This window comes from Amaranthus tricolor, chromosome 5 (genome assembly GCF_026212465.1).
Source record: "Amaranthus tricolor cultivar Red isolate AtriRed21 chromosome 5, ASM2621246v1, whole genome shotgun sequence".
NCBI classification, from domain to species: domain Eukaryota; kingdom Viridiplantae; phylum Streptophyta; class Magnoliopsida; order Caryophyllales; family Amaranthaceae; genus Amaranthus; species Amaranthus tricolor.
The window spans coordinates 24,181,810-24,202,775 of NC_080051.1; the positions used below are offsets into that span (position 1 = coordinate 24,181,810).

The 20,966-nt window shown below is 28.3% G+C and overlaps 2 protein-coding genes across 2 annotated transcripts; one reads left to right on the forward strand and one right to left on the reverse strand.

Annotated features, from left to right (window-relative positions):
• The first annotated feature begins 4,875 nt into the window (after nt 1-4,875).
• LOC130812971 (BTB/POZ and TAZ domain-containing protein 1) lies at nt 4,876-13,118 on the forward strand. Its single transcript, XM_057678641.1, has 5 exons — nt 4,876-5,510; nt 5,605-5,741; nt 7,594-7,897; nt 10,629-10,945; nt 12,475-13,118. The coding sequence occupies exons 1-5, from the start codon at nt 5,361-5,363 to the stop codon at nt 12,668-12,670; spliced, it is 1,104 nt and encodes a 367-aa protein (XP_057534624.1). The 5' UTR covers nt 4,876-5,360; the 3' UTR covers nt 12,671-13,118.
• A 2,067-nt stretch (nt 13,119-15,185) lies between these two features.
• LOC130812973 (vignain-like) lies at nt 15,186-17,854 on the reverse strand. Its single transcript, XM_057678642.1, has 4 exons — nt 17,322-17,854; nt 16,305-16,537; nt 15,720-15,860; nt 15,186-15,640 (listed from the first exon to the last, which is right to left on the reverse strand). Exons 1-4 carry the CDS (start codon nt 17,773-17,775, stop codon nt 15,389-15,391), a joined length of 1,080 nt encoding a protein of 359 aa, XP_057534625.1. The 5' UTR covers nt 17,776-17,854; the 3' UTR covers nt 15,186-15,388.
• Between the last annotated feature and the right edge of the window lie 3,112 nt (nt 17,855-20,966).

Below are 20,966 nucleotides of genomic sequence, written 5' to 3' on the forward strand. Positions count from 1 at the left end.
CATGCATGTTACATGAAACTCAATCCTGATCAAAATATTAAAGTTACGTTTTCAATTAAGATATAATTCTAAATTAAATTCTCAATGCTATGTTTAGTGCTTGGAGAATATTAAAAAAATAATTTAAAATCGTATAAAATTTGTTAAACTTACCCCAATTATGCATGATCTGTTCATAATTATCTCTTCTATTGGTTAATTTAAAATAACTCATACTATTTGGATAACATTTTAAATTTGTTGACTTGACACTTATTTTAATATTGCATTTTTAATGTGACAATCTTAGATCTAAAAATTAAAGTTCAGTTTACAATTTGATTTTTTCATAAAATCAAATCAAATCAAAATAATTTTTTTTATTTTTTAATTCAAATCTAAACCAAATTTAATTACAATCCAAATCAAACCAAACAAATTTAATTCACTTCAAATTTTTTGATTCTTATCCAAATCAAATTTACTACTTAAAAACAAAACTAAACTGCAAATCAAATTAGAAAATCATATTAATAAATCAAAAAATTTAAAGTTATAGTAGGAAAAGTCCAAATGAAAAAATAAAACTTGAATTGTTAATTAAATACTTGTTTTTGCTTGTAAGAGAGCTTAGGTTTTTTCAGTATCGACTATACAAAATGTGAGCTCATATTTTAATTCGTTTTGGAACTTTGGTTTTTGAGCTTAATGATCTTTGTTAAGCTAAAACCCAATCCAAATCAAATTATTTTAGTTTAGAAATTTTTAGTTCAAATTCAAATTAAATTATAAATAGTATAAATTATATAACTCATTCAATTTGAATTGATTTGGCTTATCATTTTTATCTAAAACATGTTTTACTTTTACCCCTTAATTTGATCCGTTGATGCCTTTTTGTTACAATATTTTAGGAAAATATTTGGGAAATATTTTATTAGCTTATTTCCCAAATATTTCCCTAAAATAAGTAACACTTTTGTTATTCAATACAATTTGATAAAATCCTCCAATCCTATCCTTTAAAAATAATTCTATGAAATGATTGATAATAACACAAAATATATTCCTACTAGATCACCCAAATAACTTTAGCCATAATTATAATAAAAAAAAATTCCGTAAACATTTAAGTGGTTATAGGTAAGTGCCACGTATAATCAATTGTGGGAGCTTTATCCAAAACAGTGTCTACCTGTAAAAGGATTACTTTGAAAATGACACGTTGGATTATGCTTTTACTAAAACACCATTTCAACCATTCCAACTTCCAAGAGCCGCTCTTTTTCTCTATCTTGTTTCAAAATATCTGACCCCTTTCCTTCCCTTCCTTATTTATTTCCTATCTACTTTTTATGTTTTTATTAATTTTTTCAATTTCCACATCAGAAAATAATCTTTGTCTCATAAGTAAAATATCCAAGGTTTTTGGGCCACCCTAAATAATAGAAGTGGACATGTTTACAAATCAAACATGCATCAAATTGTTCTTTCATATTCCCTACCTACTTTATAGTTTCCTTACTTCCTACACTGGATTGGTTGTGTTTAACGTACTATTTTACATTTTGTTTTTTTGGTTTATTTTGATTTAAATGCAACTTAAAATTAGCGTTTAGTAAAGTAATATTCTCTCCGTTTTCTAATTTTTTCCATTTAGAATATTCTATTTTGTAGAGAGAAATTTGATTAATATTTTTAAAACATATATAGATGATAAAATATATCCATGTGAAATCTTATTAGATTCGTCTAAAATATTCTTTTCTATTATATATTTTTAATAATTTTTTATGATCCGTATTTAGAGATATTAATACTCAAAGTTTGTTTTGAAATCTATGCAAAAAGTAAATAAAATGAATATTAGGAAACGGAGGGAGTATATGTTTTAAGTATTTTTTAGTAATTTGACAGTTGTTTACAAAATATTGATCATTGTAACATTTGAAGTAGCAATATAGAAAAAAACATTGTTTATGAAAATAAAATTCAAAATTCTAATTAAAAGAATAATACTAGAGCATACTTCAAAAAGTGATTTTTTCATTCAAGAGTCTTTGGTTTTACAATAGAAATGTTGCGATGTATATTTGTTATCTATATGTGACTTATATATATATATATATATATATATATATATATATATATATATATATATATATATATATATATATATATATAAAAGTCTTATACTACTAAAAATCGATTTTAGAGGTGAATCTCATTTGAGTTTCTACAAGTTATCTATTCTCCTCATTGTTTAGGTTGCTAGACACATTTTCTAAATTGCATGAAGAAAAGCAATTCATTGTTGCGTTTGTTTATGTTGCTCTTTAATTAATTGCTATTTTTATTTCCCGATTGAGTTTGTTAAGAAATTTCTCTACATGTTATTATTTTGCGTGATTATTTAGTAATCATGGACTGATGTTTTGATTTGATATTTAATAATGTCATTTCTATCAATTCTTTTTGCTATATTACTATTTAAATTTAATTATAAATAAAATTACATAATTATGATCTTAATAAAACAATTAAGTATTTAACATCAGTTAAAATAATAAATTATATTCTGACAGGTGACAGCTATTTTGTTGAACAATCAATTATAGTAAGTTAGACAACTATTACAACCCACAACTACCTAGACAACTACAGCTACCTACAACTATTCCGACTACTAACAACTTTTTTGCTCCAAATAAGCTCATATTTCTTTATTTTTATTTATTTTTTATTCTTTTTGGCTTTTGAACTTTTTATTTCATTTGTTTTAATTCAATAGTCTGCAAGAAGGATGATAATGATGATAAATTATTTTGTAATTACCCTTATTAATTAGTTTTTGTGATTTACTATACCATAAGTGATAAGTCCATAATCCGAGTGTGCCTTTTGTGTTGCTGGTTGGCATTGTCGTCATGTAGAAATTACTCCTAAAACGTCCTCATTGAATGCCATATAGTACGCATTGAACAATATGCAAAGACTACTAGTCTACTACAATACTATCTATAGTCAGAAGTGAAGCCTAAATTTTAATTTATAGGGTGAAATTGTCGATGTACTAATAAAATATTTACCATATAAAAGTTAGAGGACTTTAAAATAGATTTAATGACCCGAAATTTAACCTATATTGTAGCCGAATTTGATTTGACTTGACTTCAAAAATTATTTACAATTATGTAACAATATGGACACAAAATATGATTTCAAATCGACCCAAAGTATGTAATTCGAAATTAAATCGATAATCCGAATAAATACCTCTAAAACAACTAGTTAAACAATGGAAATTTTTAAATGATATGTACTGAAATAAACTTGAATAATTGCAAAAATTACATTTAACAAATGGAGTTGAAGCTTCCCTACAATTATCCTTTTTAAAAAATCTATGTATTTTTGACTCTATATATTTACGAAGTAAGTCTCAAAAAACACTATTAAAATTAAGATTGCAAAAACATCAACGCACATTTATAAATATAAAATTATGAAAGATAAAAAGTAAAGACATTATAATACAAATTTACTAGTATATAAAAAAATAATTGTTTGATTTCAAATGTACTACTCCATCCATTGAGCCATAGTAACGTTTGTTATGCTTTTACACTCTTAAAACTATATATCATATTAGTAAGGGGCTAAAGCTAAAATTACAAAAAATTGTGTTTTCGGTAAGGGGGGCCGGAGGAGGCCCCATATGGCTTCGGCCATGTCTATAGTGATTCAATAAGATAATTCAAGTTGTTTTTCTAGCTTAGATCTATTATAAAAAATAATTATTATATATGACTTAATATTGATGTATTGTACAATATTTGATAATTGGTATGTCCTCTGGTCTTCAATCTCTTCAAAAAATTCTGATTGAGCAGATTTTTCTATAAGTAAAATACATGATGATAATTTACCAATTGAAATTTATTTTTACTGAACTTGATCGTAATTTACATTTTACTCTAAATTTATAAATTTAAACATAACTAAATGTAATAATGTTTATTTATCTCAGTGTAAATTTTATAATTATTAATTTTTATAATATTTAATTATTTACACAATAAAAAAATTAAATTATATAGCGTGCGAAAGCATATGAAATATTGTAAAAGAAATGAAAGGGTGTGAATTATGGTCAATTCAAATTTATTAGAGTACCGAGGTCTGAGGTGTATTGGTTGTTTACAAATATATTCAAATAGACGCTTTACTTAATTCAATACATAAGTAATAAATACAAATGCCAAATGATAGGAGTAATAAATAGCGAAAAGCAAAGGCAAAAACAAAGGAACCAAAATAATACTACTCAGTTTTGCACGACACTATCTCATCTTAATAAGACGAATTTATATAATTAGACAATTTTTATAGTTGATGATCTTTATATTGTAATTATCCAAAAGAGATAATTTCACCATGTGATAGTCTCATTTAAAAATTTATATAATATTTTAAAGATCGAATGACAGTCTAAGATAAATAATACTCTCTCTTTTCCATATTAAATAATATGAAATGGAGTAAAATTTTAAAAATAATTAAAATTAATAAAAAATACGTCTTATAAATCTAAGAAAAAAATATATCATGAAAAATGGAAAAAAAAAATAAATAATAAAAAAAGAATAAATTTTAAAATGAATTAAACAAAAATGAGGCTAATGGTATGACACATAAGCTAATACTCCTACTCCTAATAAATAGAAAAGTACAAAAAAAAATAAATAATAGTCCCCCCGAAAGTGCTAAAAAGGGCAAGGCAACTCCAAGTGAGGAGAACAGATAAGGCCTCCCCTAGCTGCTGACTGATTTCCAGCTTCCATCTTCAAGTCGCCCCGACCCCCGCCCATTCCTTATTCTTAACTATTTCACACAAATATAATAAAAACTTCTTAATTAATAAATATGTAAAAAATTATTTATGACCCCTAAACAATTATAAATATATATATATATAAAAGTTTGAATCTTAGCATTAGTTGAAAACTAATATTTTTGGGGAGCTCTGAGCGTAGGCACATTTTGCACTTGCTTAGGGCCGACCTTAATTAAAATATACAAAATCAAAAAAGATATATTAAAACAAAAAGACTTTCACTCTATCATATCTTATAACGTAAAAGGTGTTTTATTAATTTAAAAAATAACTTGTGTTTACTAACATTTTCTCTTACCATCACGCGTGTGAACCAAATACATTCTCCACGTCTTTAATTTTAGGACTCCCTCCCTCCTATAAATCCCACCACCAAACACTACCATTTTCACTTTCCACTTTGATCAATTCCCATTCTTCTCATTCTCTTTCTCTTCTGAAAAAGTCTCTAACCCTAATTTCTACTCTTAATTCAAACAACATTATGTGTCCTACTAAATTCGCCAACGAATTCGCTCTTTTGTCTCTAGAATCTTCTCTTTTCGCCGATAAACTCGCCAATGATCTTCCTCAACCTGATATTCACGTCATCACTTCTGCCGGCCTTCGCATTCCTGCTCATTATCACATTCTGGTATTTTTACTTCTTTTTTTCTTTCTAAATCAATTAATTTATTCTATTTTTAATTATATAGCTTATTTGAATTTGAAATGGAAATTATTGGAAGGCAATGGCATCTCCGGTGGTGGAGAAGATTCTGGAAAAACCGAGAAGGAATCGGAAAACAGGGAAGAATGTTATTCCCATTCTTGGAGTTCCTTGTCATGCCGTTTCTGTCTTTGTGCGATTCCTTTATTCATACCGGTTAGTTTTTTTTTTCTGAATCATTTTCTGCAACTTCTGTTGATTTGTTAGAAAAATTTTTTTGGATTTGGTTGATTATGTTATATAAGATATCCTGGAGCCTCAACCATTCGCTTAAGCTTTTGATTGAGTTGGTTCCTACATGGTATCAGAGCCAACGTGACAAGAGGTTACGGGTTCAAATCTCAACCACCCTTCAGTTAAAGTGGAATATTCAGCGTATATGCGCATCCACACTTCTAGCCCAATGGATTCTCAACCATTAACTTAAGCTTTTGATTGAGTTGGTTGCATGTGAATTTGTTGGACTTCACATGGTATCGTGTGGAGGTATGATGAGGCAACGGTCAAACGATTCCAAGATTAGAATCCTAGTTTCTTTTGCTTGTAGTTGTGGTCTTTAGTCCTTACCAACTTTATAGAAATTGATTATAATTTTTGATTAAGGATGCCTTACTTTGATTTGGATGTTGTATTGGTTGGATGATTCTGCCTCTCATTTTGCATACCCTATTTTTTTTTAATATAATACGAGTATTTCAATTCTCCTCAAATTTTATTGGCATGATTCAATCTCTTTTCAAAATAAATTAAATATAATATTTTGTTTTCTTTTGACGGGTAGTAATTTGATGGTAAAAGTTTGGTATGTCATTTCCTTTTATTAGAGTAAGAATATTTATTTGGATTTGGATTTTAAAAATAAGAGAAAATGATTGATTTGTAATTAGAATTTGTTCGCTTATTTTCTTAAGGAATTTTGATACCACGGCATTTTTGAATTAATAGAAAATAAAAATATAAAAATGGTATTGATTATTGAATATTCTCTTCGTTATACATATTTGAAGATTTTAGGATAAGGGGTGGTAACTTTTAGACGTATAAAACTTATGCAAAGTGTATAAAGAATGAAAAATAAAGGATCATTTGTTCATAGTCAAAGTAACATGAGTTGACCAGGTATACTTTTACAATGTGGAATGTACCAAATACCGTCCAACTTTCCACCACGAGTTGCAAACAAGACGTAAGAAATGATCAATTGATGGAGTAGATAGACTTATGATACACGAATCATATCACATGAATCATATTTTATTTGAAATTAGCTATTACATGTAGTATATTTTATGATTTTATCGTAAACTTCTATTATTATTATTATATGAAAAGAATAGTTGAAAAAAGCTTTTGTAAAGGATTTTTTAACCTTACGTTTAAGTTAAAATGAAAAAGTTAATTTAGTTATTTTATTTTATTGTTTTTTAGCTTTTAAATTTATTTTTTATCTAATAAAAAACAATTATCAATTTTAATAGAACATTTCTAGAAACATGTAACTTATTCCACTAGTTTGCCAACTTTAAAATAATTAATACTCTTAGCTGATCAAATAAAAAACTTAAAAAATCAATAACTAATAATTATTTTCCAAACACTCTATTATTGGCAAAAAAAAAAATAAATAAATAAGAGAAAACATATTTTATAGAACGAAATGAATGGAGACACTTAGTTTTAAGATAAGTCATTAGATCAAGGAAGAAAATTCTAATCCGTGTCTTTTGAATTAAAATAAAATACATTAAAATCAGTTGAACCCTCAAAATTATTTGATAGATAAGATAAGTTTACCATGTCTTAACTGCATATGCACTATTAGAATATCGTAACAAATGTATTGTTATTTAACCTTGGTAAAATTTAGTATGAATGAGTAAAAAAATTAAGTCTTAGTAAATCTTTTTCAATCGTTGATTTCTGTTAATTTGTTAGCTATGCTAATTTTTACTATTTATGGGTCGTTTGAGAAACATAGATGCTGATGTTGGTATGTTTTTGTGATCAGTTGTACCGAAGAAGAGATGAAGAAGTATGGAATTCATCTTCTAGCACTCTCCCATGTATACTCTGTACCAAAGCTTAAACAGGGATGTACTAAAGCATTAGCTGATGGACTAATGGTTGAGAATGCTATAGATGTACTTCAATTAGCTAGACTATGTGATGCACCTGATCTTTATCTCAAAGCTATCAAATTGGTTGCTACCAAATTTAAAGCTGTTGAGAAAACTGAGGGCTGGAAGTTTCTTCAAAAACATGATCCTTGGCTTGAGCTCGAGATTTTACAGTTCATGGAAGAAGATGAATTGGTATGCTCATCTTTCTTTTGCTTGAATTTATTTAGAACGTGGTTTGGTTGCAATTCATTTCCCTTAGAATTGTGAAAAATTCTAGTGTATGGTTGAAAAAAAAGGAAATTATAAAAATAAATCAAATTTTACTTAATCCGTTGAAAATAATTTAATTATTATTTATTTTTAAATAAATTTATCTATCGATATAATTGCTGAAAATAAACTCTTAACTATTATTATTACTAATAGCTTTACTTATAAAAAAAACTTTGAAGATGATTATAAATAATAAATGAGTCTATTTTAGAAAATACCATAATAAGGAACTTTATTTGAAATTAAATAATAAGTGAATTTATTTTCTTTAGATTAAGCAAATGTGGATTTATTTATTGATAATTTACAAAAAAGAAATGAAGTGTTATAGTATTATAAGTTTAATTATGAAAATAGCTAGTCTCTTGAGAGATCGTCTTTTTAAGAGACGTATATGAAGTCTAGCCCATTAAAAATTAATGCTTACTTATTGTATTTTTAATGCTTATATATATCATCCTTAATGCTTATTTACCGTATTTTTAATGTCTATTTTTAATATCTTAAATATCTACTTGTATCATTTCTAATGCCTACTTATAATATTTTAAAAAATATATAATGGGCTAGTCGAACTAGAGATGGTCTCTCACAAGAATGTATGTTGTGAAAAATACTACACAAGTTATTATGTGATTAAATATAAATTCGTTTTGTTGATAAATTGGTAGTTTAAGTTTTATTTTGTTAAATTGTTAAATTGATGTTTTTACGTATCATACCATTTTAGTACATTATCTGAAATACTTTGTCATAGCAACAAGTGGTTAAATTTCGTTATTAATGAACAGTGAATTCAATCGGAGTAGCCGTGAGCATGTTAATCGAATGATTTTTAGAAAAATATCTGCTGTTAATTCAAAGTGAAAATAACAAGTGATGAGACAAAACCCCAATATGTGTGGTTAACCAATAATAGTCGTGTCATTTACTCATTTACATCCAACTAGACATTTCATATATGAAGCCTTCCATTGGATGTGGTCAATTTTGTTACATCGTGTCAAATTAGATTCTTCTTATTGCAATAGAAGTTTTTTCAATTTTCTTCTAATAAATACTCCTATTCCTACTGCTGTATGCTACTGTTTCCATATTTTGTTGGGTAAATTGTCAAAAATAATTAATTTTTAATCTGTTGAAAATAAATTTATCTGCTGATTATTATCAAATAGACTCACCTATTCGACATAATTGTTAAAAATAAATTTAACTATAGTTTATTTTTAATTGCTTGATCACAAAGAAACATAATAGGTATAAAGCAAATAGATCTAATAAATAAGTTTATCTAAAAATAAATAATAATATGATGACATATTTTCAACTGATCAAATATATGTTAATTTATTATGGGAGTTACTAAATTTCGCCACCCTTTTCATTTTATCGCCAACCCTCCTTCCCACGAAATTACGTATTTGCCCCTGAAGTTTAAAAAATTACAAAATTGCCACTCCTTACAAATTTCTTATTTATAATAATAATAATAATAATAATAATAATAATAATTAACTTTTTATATTCTTAAAAAAAATATAAATAAAATTAATAATAATAACAGTAATAATAATAATAATAATAATAATAATAATAATAATAATAATAATAATAATAACAATAAAATTAAAATAAATAATTTAAAAAAAAAAAAAAAATTGAGTCGCCCAGAATTGGGCGCCTGAACCATGGTTCAGGCGCCCAGAACCGGGCGACTGGACCCCGGTTCAGGCGCCCAAATTTGGGCGACTTAATTTTTTTTTTTTTTTTTTTTTTTTTTAGTTTTTGGAAAATAATAATAATAATACTAATACTAATAATAATAATAATAATAATAACTTATTGATTAATGTGGCCTATTAGCTCAGTTGGTTAGAGCGTTGTACTAATAACATAAAGGTCATAGGTTCGAGACTTGTACAAGTCATTATTTAATAATTATTAATTTTATAAAATAATTACTTGTACAGGTTTCGAACCTGTGACCTTTATGTTATTAGTACAACGCTCTAACCAACTGAGCTAAGGCCACATTAATCTATAAGTTATTATTATTAGTATTAGTATTATTATTATTATTTTCCAAAAAGCAAAAAAAAAAAAAAAAAAATTAAGTCGCCCAAAATTGGGCGCCTGAACCGGGGTCCAGTCGCCCGGTTTTGGGCGGCTGAACCATGGTTCAGGCGCCCAATTCTGGGCGACTCAATTTTTTTTTTTTTAATTATTAATTTTAATTTTATTATTGTTATTATTATTATTATTATTATTATTATTATTATTATTATTATTATTATTATTACTGTTATTATTATTAATTTTATTTATATTTTTTTTAAGAATATAAAAAGTTAATTATTATTATTATTATTATTATTATTATTATAAATAAGAAATTTAAAATGAGTGGCAAAATTGTAATTTTTTAAACTTCAGGGGCAAATACGTAATTTCGTGGGAAGGAGGGGGTGGCGATAAAATGAAAAGGGTGGCGAAATTTAAGGATCGGGATTTATTATTGACTATTTTTCTAATTTTTTGTCCGTAGGATGCCTTTAACATACTAGGATCTAGTATACGAATAAATCACTGTTTGTTATTTTTACTCATTTTATTATTCTATAAAAATTAAAGTTTGAACATAAAAATGCAGAGGAAAAGGAGGACAAAAAAACAGAAGGAAGAGCAGAAGCTGTACATACAGCTAAGCGAGGCAATGGACCGTCTAGTACACATTTGCACCGAAGGATGCACCAGTGTGGGGCCCTATGACATGGAACCGTCCAAGAAGAAGGAGCCTTGTAAAAAATTCTCCACGTGTCATGGCCTCCAACTTTTGATCAAACATTTTGCCACGTGTAATAAAAGGCATAATGGAGGGTGTTCCAGATGTAAAAGGATGTGGCAACTACTTAAGCTTCATTCCTCCATGTGTGAGCAATCTGGCTCTTGCAGGGTTCCTCTTTGCAGGTCAGATACCCTCTCTTGATTTTTTCCGCTATGCTACAATGTTAAAATTTGTTTTTAATGGTGTGTGAAATTTTCATAGCTTAATAAATTGGGGTTGAAGGATAAATCGTCTACTCGGGTGTAACTAATAATATTATTACATGTTTTTTTGATAACGATAAATCGCTCAAAATAATTTAAGATTTTTTAGTTTTTCTAATTTAAATTTTGAAAGTTTGACTCTTGAAAAAAATCGTGCGATAGAATTATATTTTGTTTTAATTGAAAAAATGTTTTGAATTTGATTTTTCCTTCTCTTTTGTCGACCTAAAAAAAGATTTCAATAAAAATCTAGAACGTGACTGGCTTAAGGTGGAACTTATTGCAAACCTACCTTGTAAATCGCTTTGTGTGAGCTTTCGGCGAGTGGTTTGCCGATATTTTTATCATTAAGAAATAAGATTAGGGCCGTTGGTATCAGTTAATAATGGATTAGGATATGAGATCTTTTTAGGGTCCCTTTCAACTCCTTAAGAGTTGTAATCACGTAGGACACAATTCTTTCTCATTAAGGGCCAAAGTTGGGTTGACAACTTAATTTGTCCTTAATTGCACAATATTAGGATCTAAGTTTTTGCCACTTTTCCCATCTAATTAGATGCCTTTTGTTAGGTAACTTACATACATGTGGGACCTTTTGTAATTGCGAAGTAATTTCCTATGTATTTTTTGATTTCATTATAACTGGGGTAGGTTGATTATCACTGTTTTTGCTCATGTTTAAAGTGCCTACCTTTCTGATTAAAGTGCCTACCTTTCAATAATGATGAAATTTCTAGCTGTCTAGTCATAATAAAGTATGTAAAATTTTCTTTTTTATCATACAGTTTTCCTACAGTACATAGTCCTCTTAGTAAAACCATGATTTCATGGCATGTCTTAACACATTTGGAAATATATTATGTAAACTGTAGTGAACTAGTGATTTTATGAGAAATTACCCATTATCCACATTAGGTTGTCTGGAAGAGGGAAAATCCAAAACAATCTATTTGGTTAATGATATTAAATAATAGTAATAGAATTAATTTATAGCATAAATTTTTATAAAATAAGTTAATATCATTCCCATGGAATTAAAATATTATACTTAAAAACATATTGTTTACAATTATCCATTATTATCAAATATCATCTCCTTAAGTAATGCGCTCGAATAAATTTAGGTAAAAAAAATTAAATCAAGTATGATCGTTTAACTCGGTGATTTCATACCTAAATTGTACCAACTTTAATATTGACAATCAAGGAACATGCAAATGTTATAATTATGTTGAAAAGATAGGTGCATTAATATTTAATAGTAATTGACATATTGTCATTTCAGCATACTAATTTGATACAACTACAATTCCCACAAGTTTCATGCTCTAAACTTAGTCATTATGGGTCCAAACCAAAGAAATATATTTTTGCCAAAAATGTTTGAAAACAATAAAGTAGTACGTTCATACAAAAATTGACGTTGAAATAAATGTGTAATTGGACAGGCAATTCAAATTGAAAATGCAACAACACAAAAAGGGATCAACCGAAGATGCAAAGTGGAGGCTTTTAGTGAGGAAGGTTGTTTCAGCCAAGACCATAACTTCCTTATCTCCGTCTAAACCACATGTACTTAAACAATTCAAGACGCCTAGTCTACTCCATCACTCCAACCATAATGGACCCATTTCCTGTCCATAATTTTGCTAGGTTATGGTGGAGTCATATGAATACGCCGGCCTTTTTTTATAGATATTTTTATATTAGTGTGTAAAAATTTGAGTTAAAAGATTTTTCTTTTCATTTTTTCGGAGTTTTTGTTGTTGTAATGTTTGGAATGGTCAAACGGTGCAACTAAAAAAATCTCAAAAGGTTTTTTTTTTTTTTTTTTTTTTTTTGAGAGGTGGTTGTATATTAGTATTAGAGTATTAGTTTGGTGTAGGATATCTATTTCACTTCTCGCTCAAAGTTTTAGGTAGTAGAGGAGACTGGAGATAGTTGAAATATGATGCTATTATTGTGAATAGTTTTAAGTGAGAGATATGTCATATGATAGATTATCTTTGGTTGTATTTATAATATAGAAAATAATAATATCTTTTTAAGAAGAGTAAATGAGAAAGTTTGCTTTGTATCTTTGTGCACCTAACATTAAATCTCTATTCGCAACACTTGTCAATTCATCATGATGTAATTATAGGATTGGAGATGTGAAGACTAGATCTTGATCACTCAAGATTGATGGAAGGGACCTTTACTGGGATACCTGAAATTGAAACGTACAAATAAGTATAAAATATTGAAAGCATAAATATGCAAATTAGATCTAATAAGATTTACCTGATGTGTTTTACGTTTTTTCTTTCCCTGTCTTAGATTGCTTTCATTGATTGATGAAGAATAATAGAGTTTAAAAAACTCAAATGAGAACTACAATGTGATACAAAGTGTTTTATATGAAAAATCAATTAAATCCTAAGCAGAGTAGAATATAGGTTAAGAAAAAAATTGGATGAATTTGAATTTATGGTTTTTAGATGGAAAAGGAGGAATCTTTTGTGGTCTTGAAATGAGGGATGGATAAAGGGTGGTTTAGGAAGGTAATGGCAAAGAGAGAAAGACAAAGGTTGATGAAGATTCGAATTTTAGTGTGTTAAAGTGATTAATTACAGAAACAAACTAACTATATGAATCTATCTTGTGGTGAGATTGTCTCATACTTCAAGTCTTGAAATAAGTTAGGATAGGCTCATGATTGGGCCTAAAAACAAGCCTTACGCATTTTGGACTTTAAGTCTTAGTCCTATTGGACTTCTAGTCTAATTTAGATTCTTCCATTCTACCTTTTTTGCAAGTGACCATATGAAGAAATTTTCATACTCCCAAAATTTTATCTTCCTCATGTCTGGAGCAATTGAAGCCTTAAATCTTTCATCTAGGGATTGAAAGCAAGAATTTGATCACATCTTCGGGAAAAACAGACCTAAGAATCTGAAAAGGAAAATTGTATTATTATAATGAGACGCGTCTTATACATGAGTTAAATAGTCCATCTGATACATATTATGAGAATATGAGCTCTTTATAGACTTCGTAATTAAAATCGTCTCACCGAGAGACGGTTTCTCTCAAGAAAAAAATAAATAAAATTATTAGTTGGGCCTTTGTTGAGATTAATGCTTGAAATTCACAATTTAAATGTTAAAATGGGCATTTCACGTCTTTTGATTGGGCAAAATGTTTCATTTTGGGTGATTTAGAAAAATTTATTGGGCTGGACTCTTCATTTGGTCGCATGGATACAACGGTCTCACATAAGATTTTCTACCTAACTAAAACCTAGCATAAAATAAGTGGATTTTGGCAAAGACTTTTGACCCAACTAATTAAACGCAAAAACTCGGACGAGACCGTAGCAAGTTAAGACGAAGTGTGGGCTGACCCATTTCACTCACGTGAAATAACATTTCAATTTTCTGGACATTTATCAATTTTAACCTCAAATCCTTTAAAGTCAAAATTGATACCTTTATGATCAAAATTGAAAATTCCTAAAAAATGAAAAAAAATGCCCAGATTGCTACACGCGCGAATAGGGCCGACCTAAATTGATGGTTTCATTATGAGGTCGTCTCGTCCAAGACCAGCTGCTAATTAAATAGGCCACGACCTGTTTATCAAATAAGTTAGCTTAAGGTCAAAATAATAAATCCGAAATCAACTTGTATAACCCATTTACTTAATTAATTTTGAGTTAAATCAATATAACTTAAACTTAATCACAAATTGTTGTGAGAGATTGTCTTTTTAAAAGACGCATTAAATATATAGGCTAAATAACCCAATTAATACAAATTAAAGAGAAAATCAAAATGTAAGAATCTTGTTTGGAGGTCATCTCTTTAAGAGACGGTCTCTCACAAAAGTAGATGAAACTTAATTCATTTAATATTTTCCTTTTTTCATAATAATAACAAAAACCAACTCACATGCAAAAATTTAAATTAAGGCCTAAAAAATATGATGTAATCAATGATAAAAACCTAAATTGAAAACAAAAAACTCTACAAGTGGTGGATGTGATATACTAAAATAGTACATGAGACAATCTCAGAAACAAAGAAGAAAGTATGCTGCAAAACAGCTTGAGTGACCCCATCAAATGCATGGCTATGTACGTTTAAATCCAAATCATATATGAATTTGCTCATCCATCTTTGTGCAAATCATATCATAAATTTTAATTTAGTAAAACATAGATTGAACACAAAGCAAATGCAAATTTTTATTTCTTAATATGCTAAACAAACTACTCCATAAAGTATATTAGACCAGCTTAAAACAGGCCATTAATTCCAGCAATCATCATAATTAATCATAACGTATACTAATATCATTAAAACAATATGTGATTCTGATTCAAAGTTCATCCTTCAAAGACTGTCCATCCATAGAAGTGTTCTTAACTGGGTAAGAAGCTTGCATTGCAATACCACACAATCCTTCTTTCTCCGAAACGCCGCGTTTCAACCTAATGTAACCATTTTCACCCCAATGTTCTCCCCATGAATTCTTGACAATCCAATACTTGGTTCCATCCAACGTAGTTCCATAGCCCACGGCTGCAACACCGTGGTTCAAGTCTGTTCCACATTTTCCATCGTACACGCCCTGTGTGTTTAAATATATTAACGATTGAATTAGTGCATTATAAATATATGTGAACGGAGGGAATAATAAAAAAAATTACCTCTGAATAGAATTGCATGTCATCACTGCCAGCATCTATTGCTACAGATACAGGTTGGTTTGCAACAGCTTTAAGCAGAGCACTCTCATCATTTTCAGGTACATCTTCATGCCCATCGATTGATACTTTTTTAATATTCTTCTGAAAAATTATAAAAATTATATATTTATATGAATTAAATTTTATGCTTAATATGTAATATTAAAATAAATTGATAACAATTGTGTTAGGTTGTGACAATTCGTCACATAATCACCCCGTTAACAATTAAATGATATTAGAAGGATTATCCATCAAGCATATTTTTAATTACACAATCCACTATTTTAGTGACGTGGGATGAAGTATTTCCAACACTCTATCTTACATCTAAGGCACATCATATCCAAGAACTAGACTTTCGACTCTGATACCATGTTAATTTTAGCTGGACTTATTGTCAATCCAGCATATAATCGGGTAAATACGAGGTATAGACACTTTATAAGTCAAGATGATATCATTCTGGATCATATGGCAATGGGAGGAAGAGCTCTAATCTAATACTTATAAAGTGTATACGCTATTTTTTTAGTTAATGGATACCTTAAGTTTACATTTTCCGTCTTGACCAACGTAAGGGTAGGTATCTTCAGTGGTGATGCCACCTTGTTTTTTAATAAAGTCGAATGCATAATCCATGAGACCACCATTACAACCTTGGTTCTCTGAGGTATCACAATCAACAAGTTCTTGTTCTGATAAGGATATCAACTTCCCTGTTTTGATTTGGTTTATTCCCTCTACTGCTGCAACTGTTGAAAATGCCCAGCAACTTCCTGTACGTAGTTAACATTTCTAAAATGTTAAAAATTAGCAAATCAGGCTTATGGGTCTGTTTGCTATTTAGTTGTTAGCCGGAGCTGTTGGTTGAAACTTAAAAATATTGATCGATACCTATGTTGTTTAAGCCAGTTGTTCAAAATACGTTTGGTAAAAATAATTTGTTGGTCTTTGACCGTTTATCAAATGAAAAGTGGGTTTAAAAGCAAAAAGACAAACGACATGTTTGATAATTGGTATTAAACGGTAGAAATGTTGATGGAAAGATAGTTTAGTTTTGCTAGAAATATCTGTTTTTTTCTTTTTAACAATTTTATATTCTTCACAAAATTCATTTTAATGCATTAACATTTAAAAATACGGTATTAGATGGAAACTGTCACTTTTTTGATTTGCTGGAAACAAAATTCATTCCAGTACATTCTCATTTTCATCATTTTGTACTGATCCGAAAATTAAAGGTAACTTAATTTGCTGGAAACTGTCACTTTCGTGATGGAGTTATCTCAGCTTTTCAAGTAGTTCATAACAAGGGTCAAAAGTTTCTTGCAAGTTTGGTATTAACTAAGAATAGTCATTCCAAATTAAGTAATAATTCAATTATTTTGAATATTTATGGATGAACTTAGAAGTCGCCTTGTTTATTTTTTAGTTTCAGAGCGAAAGATAAAAAAAACTTTTAAAAAATTTATGACCCAGGCAGTAGCCCACTTTGCCCTTACTAATCGACGGTCATTCATGAACTAAATGAATAAGTAAAAAAAAAAAAGTAGTGCATACCACATTGGCCTTGATTCTTAATAGGAGTAACAGCACCCATCTTCCTCCAATCAACAGATGTAGGAACATTCTTAACATTTGCATACATAAAACCTTCACTTCCGGAATTCTTCTTGCCATGGAGCATCCTGTGGTGGCTAATGCGGGACCCAGCAAAGTGCGTACGAAACTCATGGCTAGTCATATCAGCAAATTGGTTCAATTTAAGCTTGTAAGGCTTGTCCATTTGATTTACTTGATGTACAAGTTTTACATTTTGCTTGAACACATTGAACCTTTTATGCTTGTCATTAAGGCTCCTTGACACCGTATGATGACTACGCCACCTTTCGTATAAGTCCCATAACCGATCTTCTGATTCGAGATCATTCTCATGGTAATCAAAACCTTCTGAAAGACTTATGATCATTGCTAACACTAAGGATACTAGAAAAATGCCTTTTTTGTAACCCATTGTGTTATATTGCTTGTTTTTCTTGTGTTTTGGTGAATTAATTAAGTGGGTTATGTTTGATGGAATGAAGGGAAGATAAGAGAGGTATTTATAGATGTTTGATGGAGAAATAAGACAAATATCAAGGGTTTAATAATAAAGGGAAATAGAAGAGGGTGCCTTGTAGGTAACAACAACTAAACAAGCTAAATTGTTTGGGGAGTGTGAAAAGATATATGGGGTTACTTCTAGTTTGAAGTCAAGTTGTTTAGTGGTAAACTCTTGAGGTGAAATTTTTACCAAAGATTATGGAGTGTATTTTGAGCTTACTTATTTTGCTAGATGATGAAAATAATTAATTATCTATTTTGAACTTCACAAAATAAGCTACAATTTATCATTGTGTTGTTCTTTGTTTGTTAGGAATTTGGGGCCAAATTATGTATAAAGATTTAACTTTTTATAACAAATTGTGAATCAAATATATTGCATATACCTTTTTTTTTTTTTGATGGGATATTGCATACATCTTCAATGTAAGAATGTACAAGTGCTAAGTTGACAACAATTACTACAAGAGAAGAGAGCTAATTTGCATAAGGTTCTCCCCTCCAATCTTTAAACTATTTTTTTTTTTTTACCAAAAATCCTTATTTGTCATAATTCCAACCACAAAAAATCATGTGAATACTAAAACCTAAAGTACATATTGAACTTTTTGGAATACATATTCTAGTGGCATTTTGATAAAATTTGTAAATTTAAAATGGGATACATATTGTTAGTGATAGTTTTGAAAATATTAAAACAACTGAAACTAAAAATCATATATACTCTGAAAATTGAATTGGAATGACATTATTAATTTAACATTTTACTCATCCGCTGTGGATCATCTAACCTTTGAATTATTTACTAATAATCTAACCTTTGTCATCTATTTACCAACAACATACCATACTATTAGCAATAGGTAAAAATATGGTGTGCTGTCAGCAAACTAAGACAATAATTGGATTTTTCACAACGAAATAAAGACAAATATTAGATTACTAATCAAAAGATGTGATTATTCATACCGAATATGTGAAAGACTGAATTATTAATGTTAATTTTTCGAATTGAATTTCACTAGTTTCACCACTTTTGTTAGCTTCTCCCCATTTCAACAGCTCTCTAATTCAACCTTGCATCCAATCATTTTTCAATTTTTTTATTTATAAAAAAACTGCTCAAATAATTTCAAACTCAAAATAAAAAATCACATGATTATAGGAGCATAAGGTTCACATTATGAGTTCAAAAACAGATAATTTAAAAATTAGTTTTTTTATCTATTAAATAAAAGACTATATTGTATTTATTGATAATTTTGTCAACATGAATATGAATATATCTATAGTCGAGAGAAACTTACGCATGTAAAATCATAATTCAAATCCAATTAAATTTGAATTATTAAATATACACGACCTTAGGATTTAATCATAAAATTGTATAACAATTCTAAATTACTAAAATTCTTAAATTGTGATAAAATATGTGTTCTTAAACGTTCATTATTGTATTATTATTTGGACTAACAATGTTTGAATATTTGAAAAAATATAGGAGTAATTATCATCTTAAATCTTATCTAATTAATTGAATTTCATCAATCCCCAGACGAAAAGCGTTGCTCTTATGTCAACAATTTAGTGGTTACATTACATGTACACAGTACATACTTCCTTTATTGTTAAAGAATGACCACTATTATTTTGATGGCCATGCAGCTTTATACTCCCTCTTCTTACCTTCTCCGTACGCAATTTAATATTTTAGTTCATCTAATTAGGTATAATAAAAATTTATAAATACTTGATATTAATAAGATAAATCAAATAAGATCTTATTTCACTTTCTACTTATAATATATGTAGATGTTTACGAATCGTTACAACTAGTATTGTTATAATTAAAATCAAAAAGTAATGATTTAAGATTTCTCTATATTTTTTTCGCGTAAGTTATTTTTCAACAGCTATCATAACTATTAATTTTTGTCGAATAATATTAATTCACACAACTGAATATTTGTCGGGAACTCATACAACTACAATTACCATTTACAGCCATCCATACAATTACGTTGATAGAGTGAATTTAAATTTGAAATTTACAAAAATTAAGTACACAATACGTAATATAGTTTTGCTCATTGGTTTCAAAAATGAGAAACCATAAAACATTAACATTGATATTCATAGAAGGGAAAAGACAATTACAGTTGCAAAACTCTCGTGGTTGTCCGTCATCCCCATATTCTCACCCATCCAAACAATCTACGTATTTCTAAAGGAGCGAGTCATATAGTAGTTTAATAATTTCTTCCTATGTTATCTTATATTGCTTCATTTTGTTAGTCACATTAAATTTTTTTTTTTCATGATCCACATTTTTAATTTAATTTTACGTTTAACTTATCTTTTCGTCATATAATAAACATTTTTCTTCTATTACCTCATAATATTTACTTTATAAATTCTCAAATGAAATAGTCTAATGGTAAAATCATCTCTATTGGATGACCTAATGTGCACTTAATGTCTTAAAGTGATCACTTAATCATTTATAGTTTTAAAATATTCTCTTTATAGTCTTAGAGTGATCACTTATGACCTTATAAAGTTATCACTTATATAATTTTAAAGTGATCAAATTAAAGAAATAAACTAATTATATGAGCCTCGTCTCATACAAAATTGTTTAAATTTATCTTAATTTTTTTTGATTTTTCAAAAAAACAATTGTAGTAAATTTAATAGGACAGAGTAATTACGTAAATGATTCTCCAAACAAAATAAATTTAACAGTTAATTAGTGGTAATGAGGGTTATTATCATGGAGTTTCAACTGAACATTAATCCAATTTAGAATAATCTCAAGAGTAATCACAGATTAACAATCAAATAAACCAGTCTAATAATACCCATCTACAATTTACTTTTAGTAACATGATTTATCATGGCGTTGCTTGTAGATTCAAGCTTACGTAGTGTGTTGGGTGGTAATGGCTTCTTCAACTGAAATTCTAAAATATTGCTTAATAATCAATGATAAAATCACAACTTCACAATTCATGTGTAAATTTCAATATTTTTACCTTTTCTCTTATTCTTTATAACTTTGCCTATTAATATCTCTAATTATCGATCATATTATTGTTAAAT

Excerpts from the sequence above, each read along its gene's own strand:
- LOC130812971 (XM_057678641.1), top strand. The coding sequence starts at position 5,361 with ATGTGTCCTACTAAATTCGCCAACGAATTCGCTCTTTTGTCTCTAGAA. Across the intron at positions 5,742-7,593 it reads CGATTCCTTTATTCATACCG|TTGTACCGAAGAAGAGATGA; the intron begins GTTAGTTTTTTT and ends TTTTGTGATCAG. Across the intron at positions 7,898-10,628 it reads TCATGGAAGAAGATGAATTG|AGGAAAAGGAGGACAAAAAA; the intron begins GTATGCTCATCT and ends ATAAAAATGCAG.
- LOC130812973 (XM_057678642.1), bottom strand. The coding sequence starts at position 17,775 with ATGGGTTACAAAAAAGGCATTTTTCTAGTATCCTTAGTGTTAGCAATG. Across the intron at positions 16,538-17,321 it reads TAAGAATCAAGGCCAATGTG|GAAGTTGCTGGGCATTTTCA; the intron begins GTATGCACTACT and ends AACTACGTACAG. Across the intron at positions 15,861-16,304 it reads ACGGAAAATGTAAACTTAAG|AAGAATATTAAAAAAGTATC; the intron begins GTATCCATTAAC and ends ATAATTTTTCAG.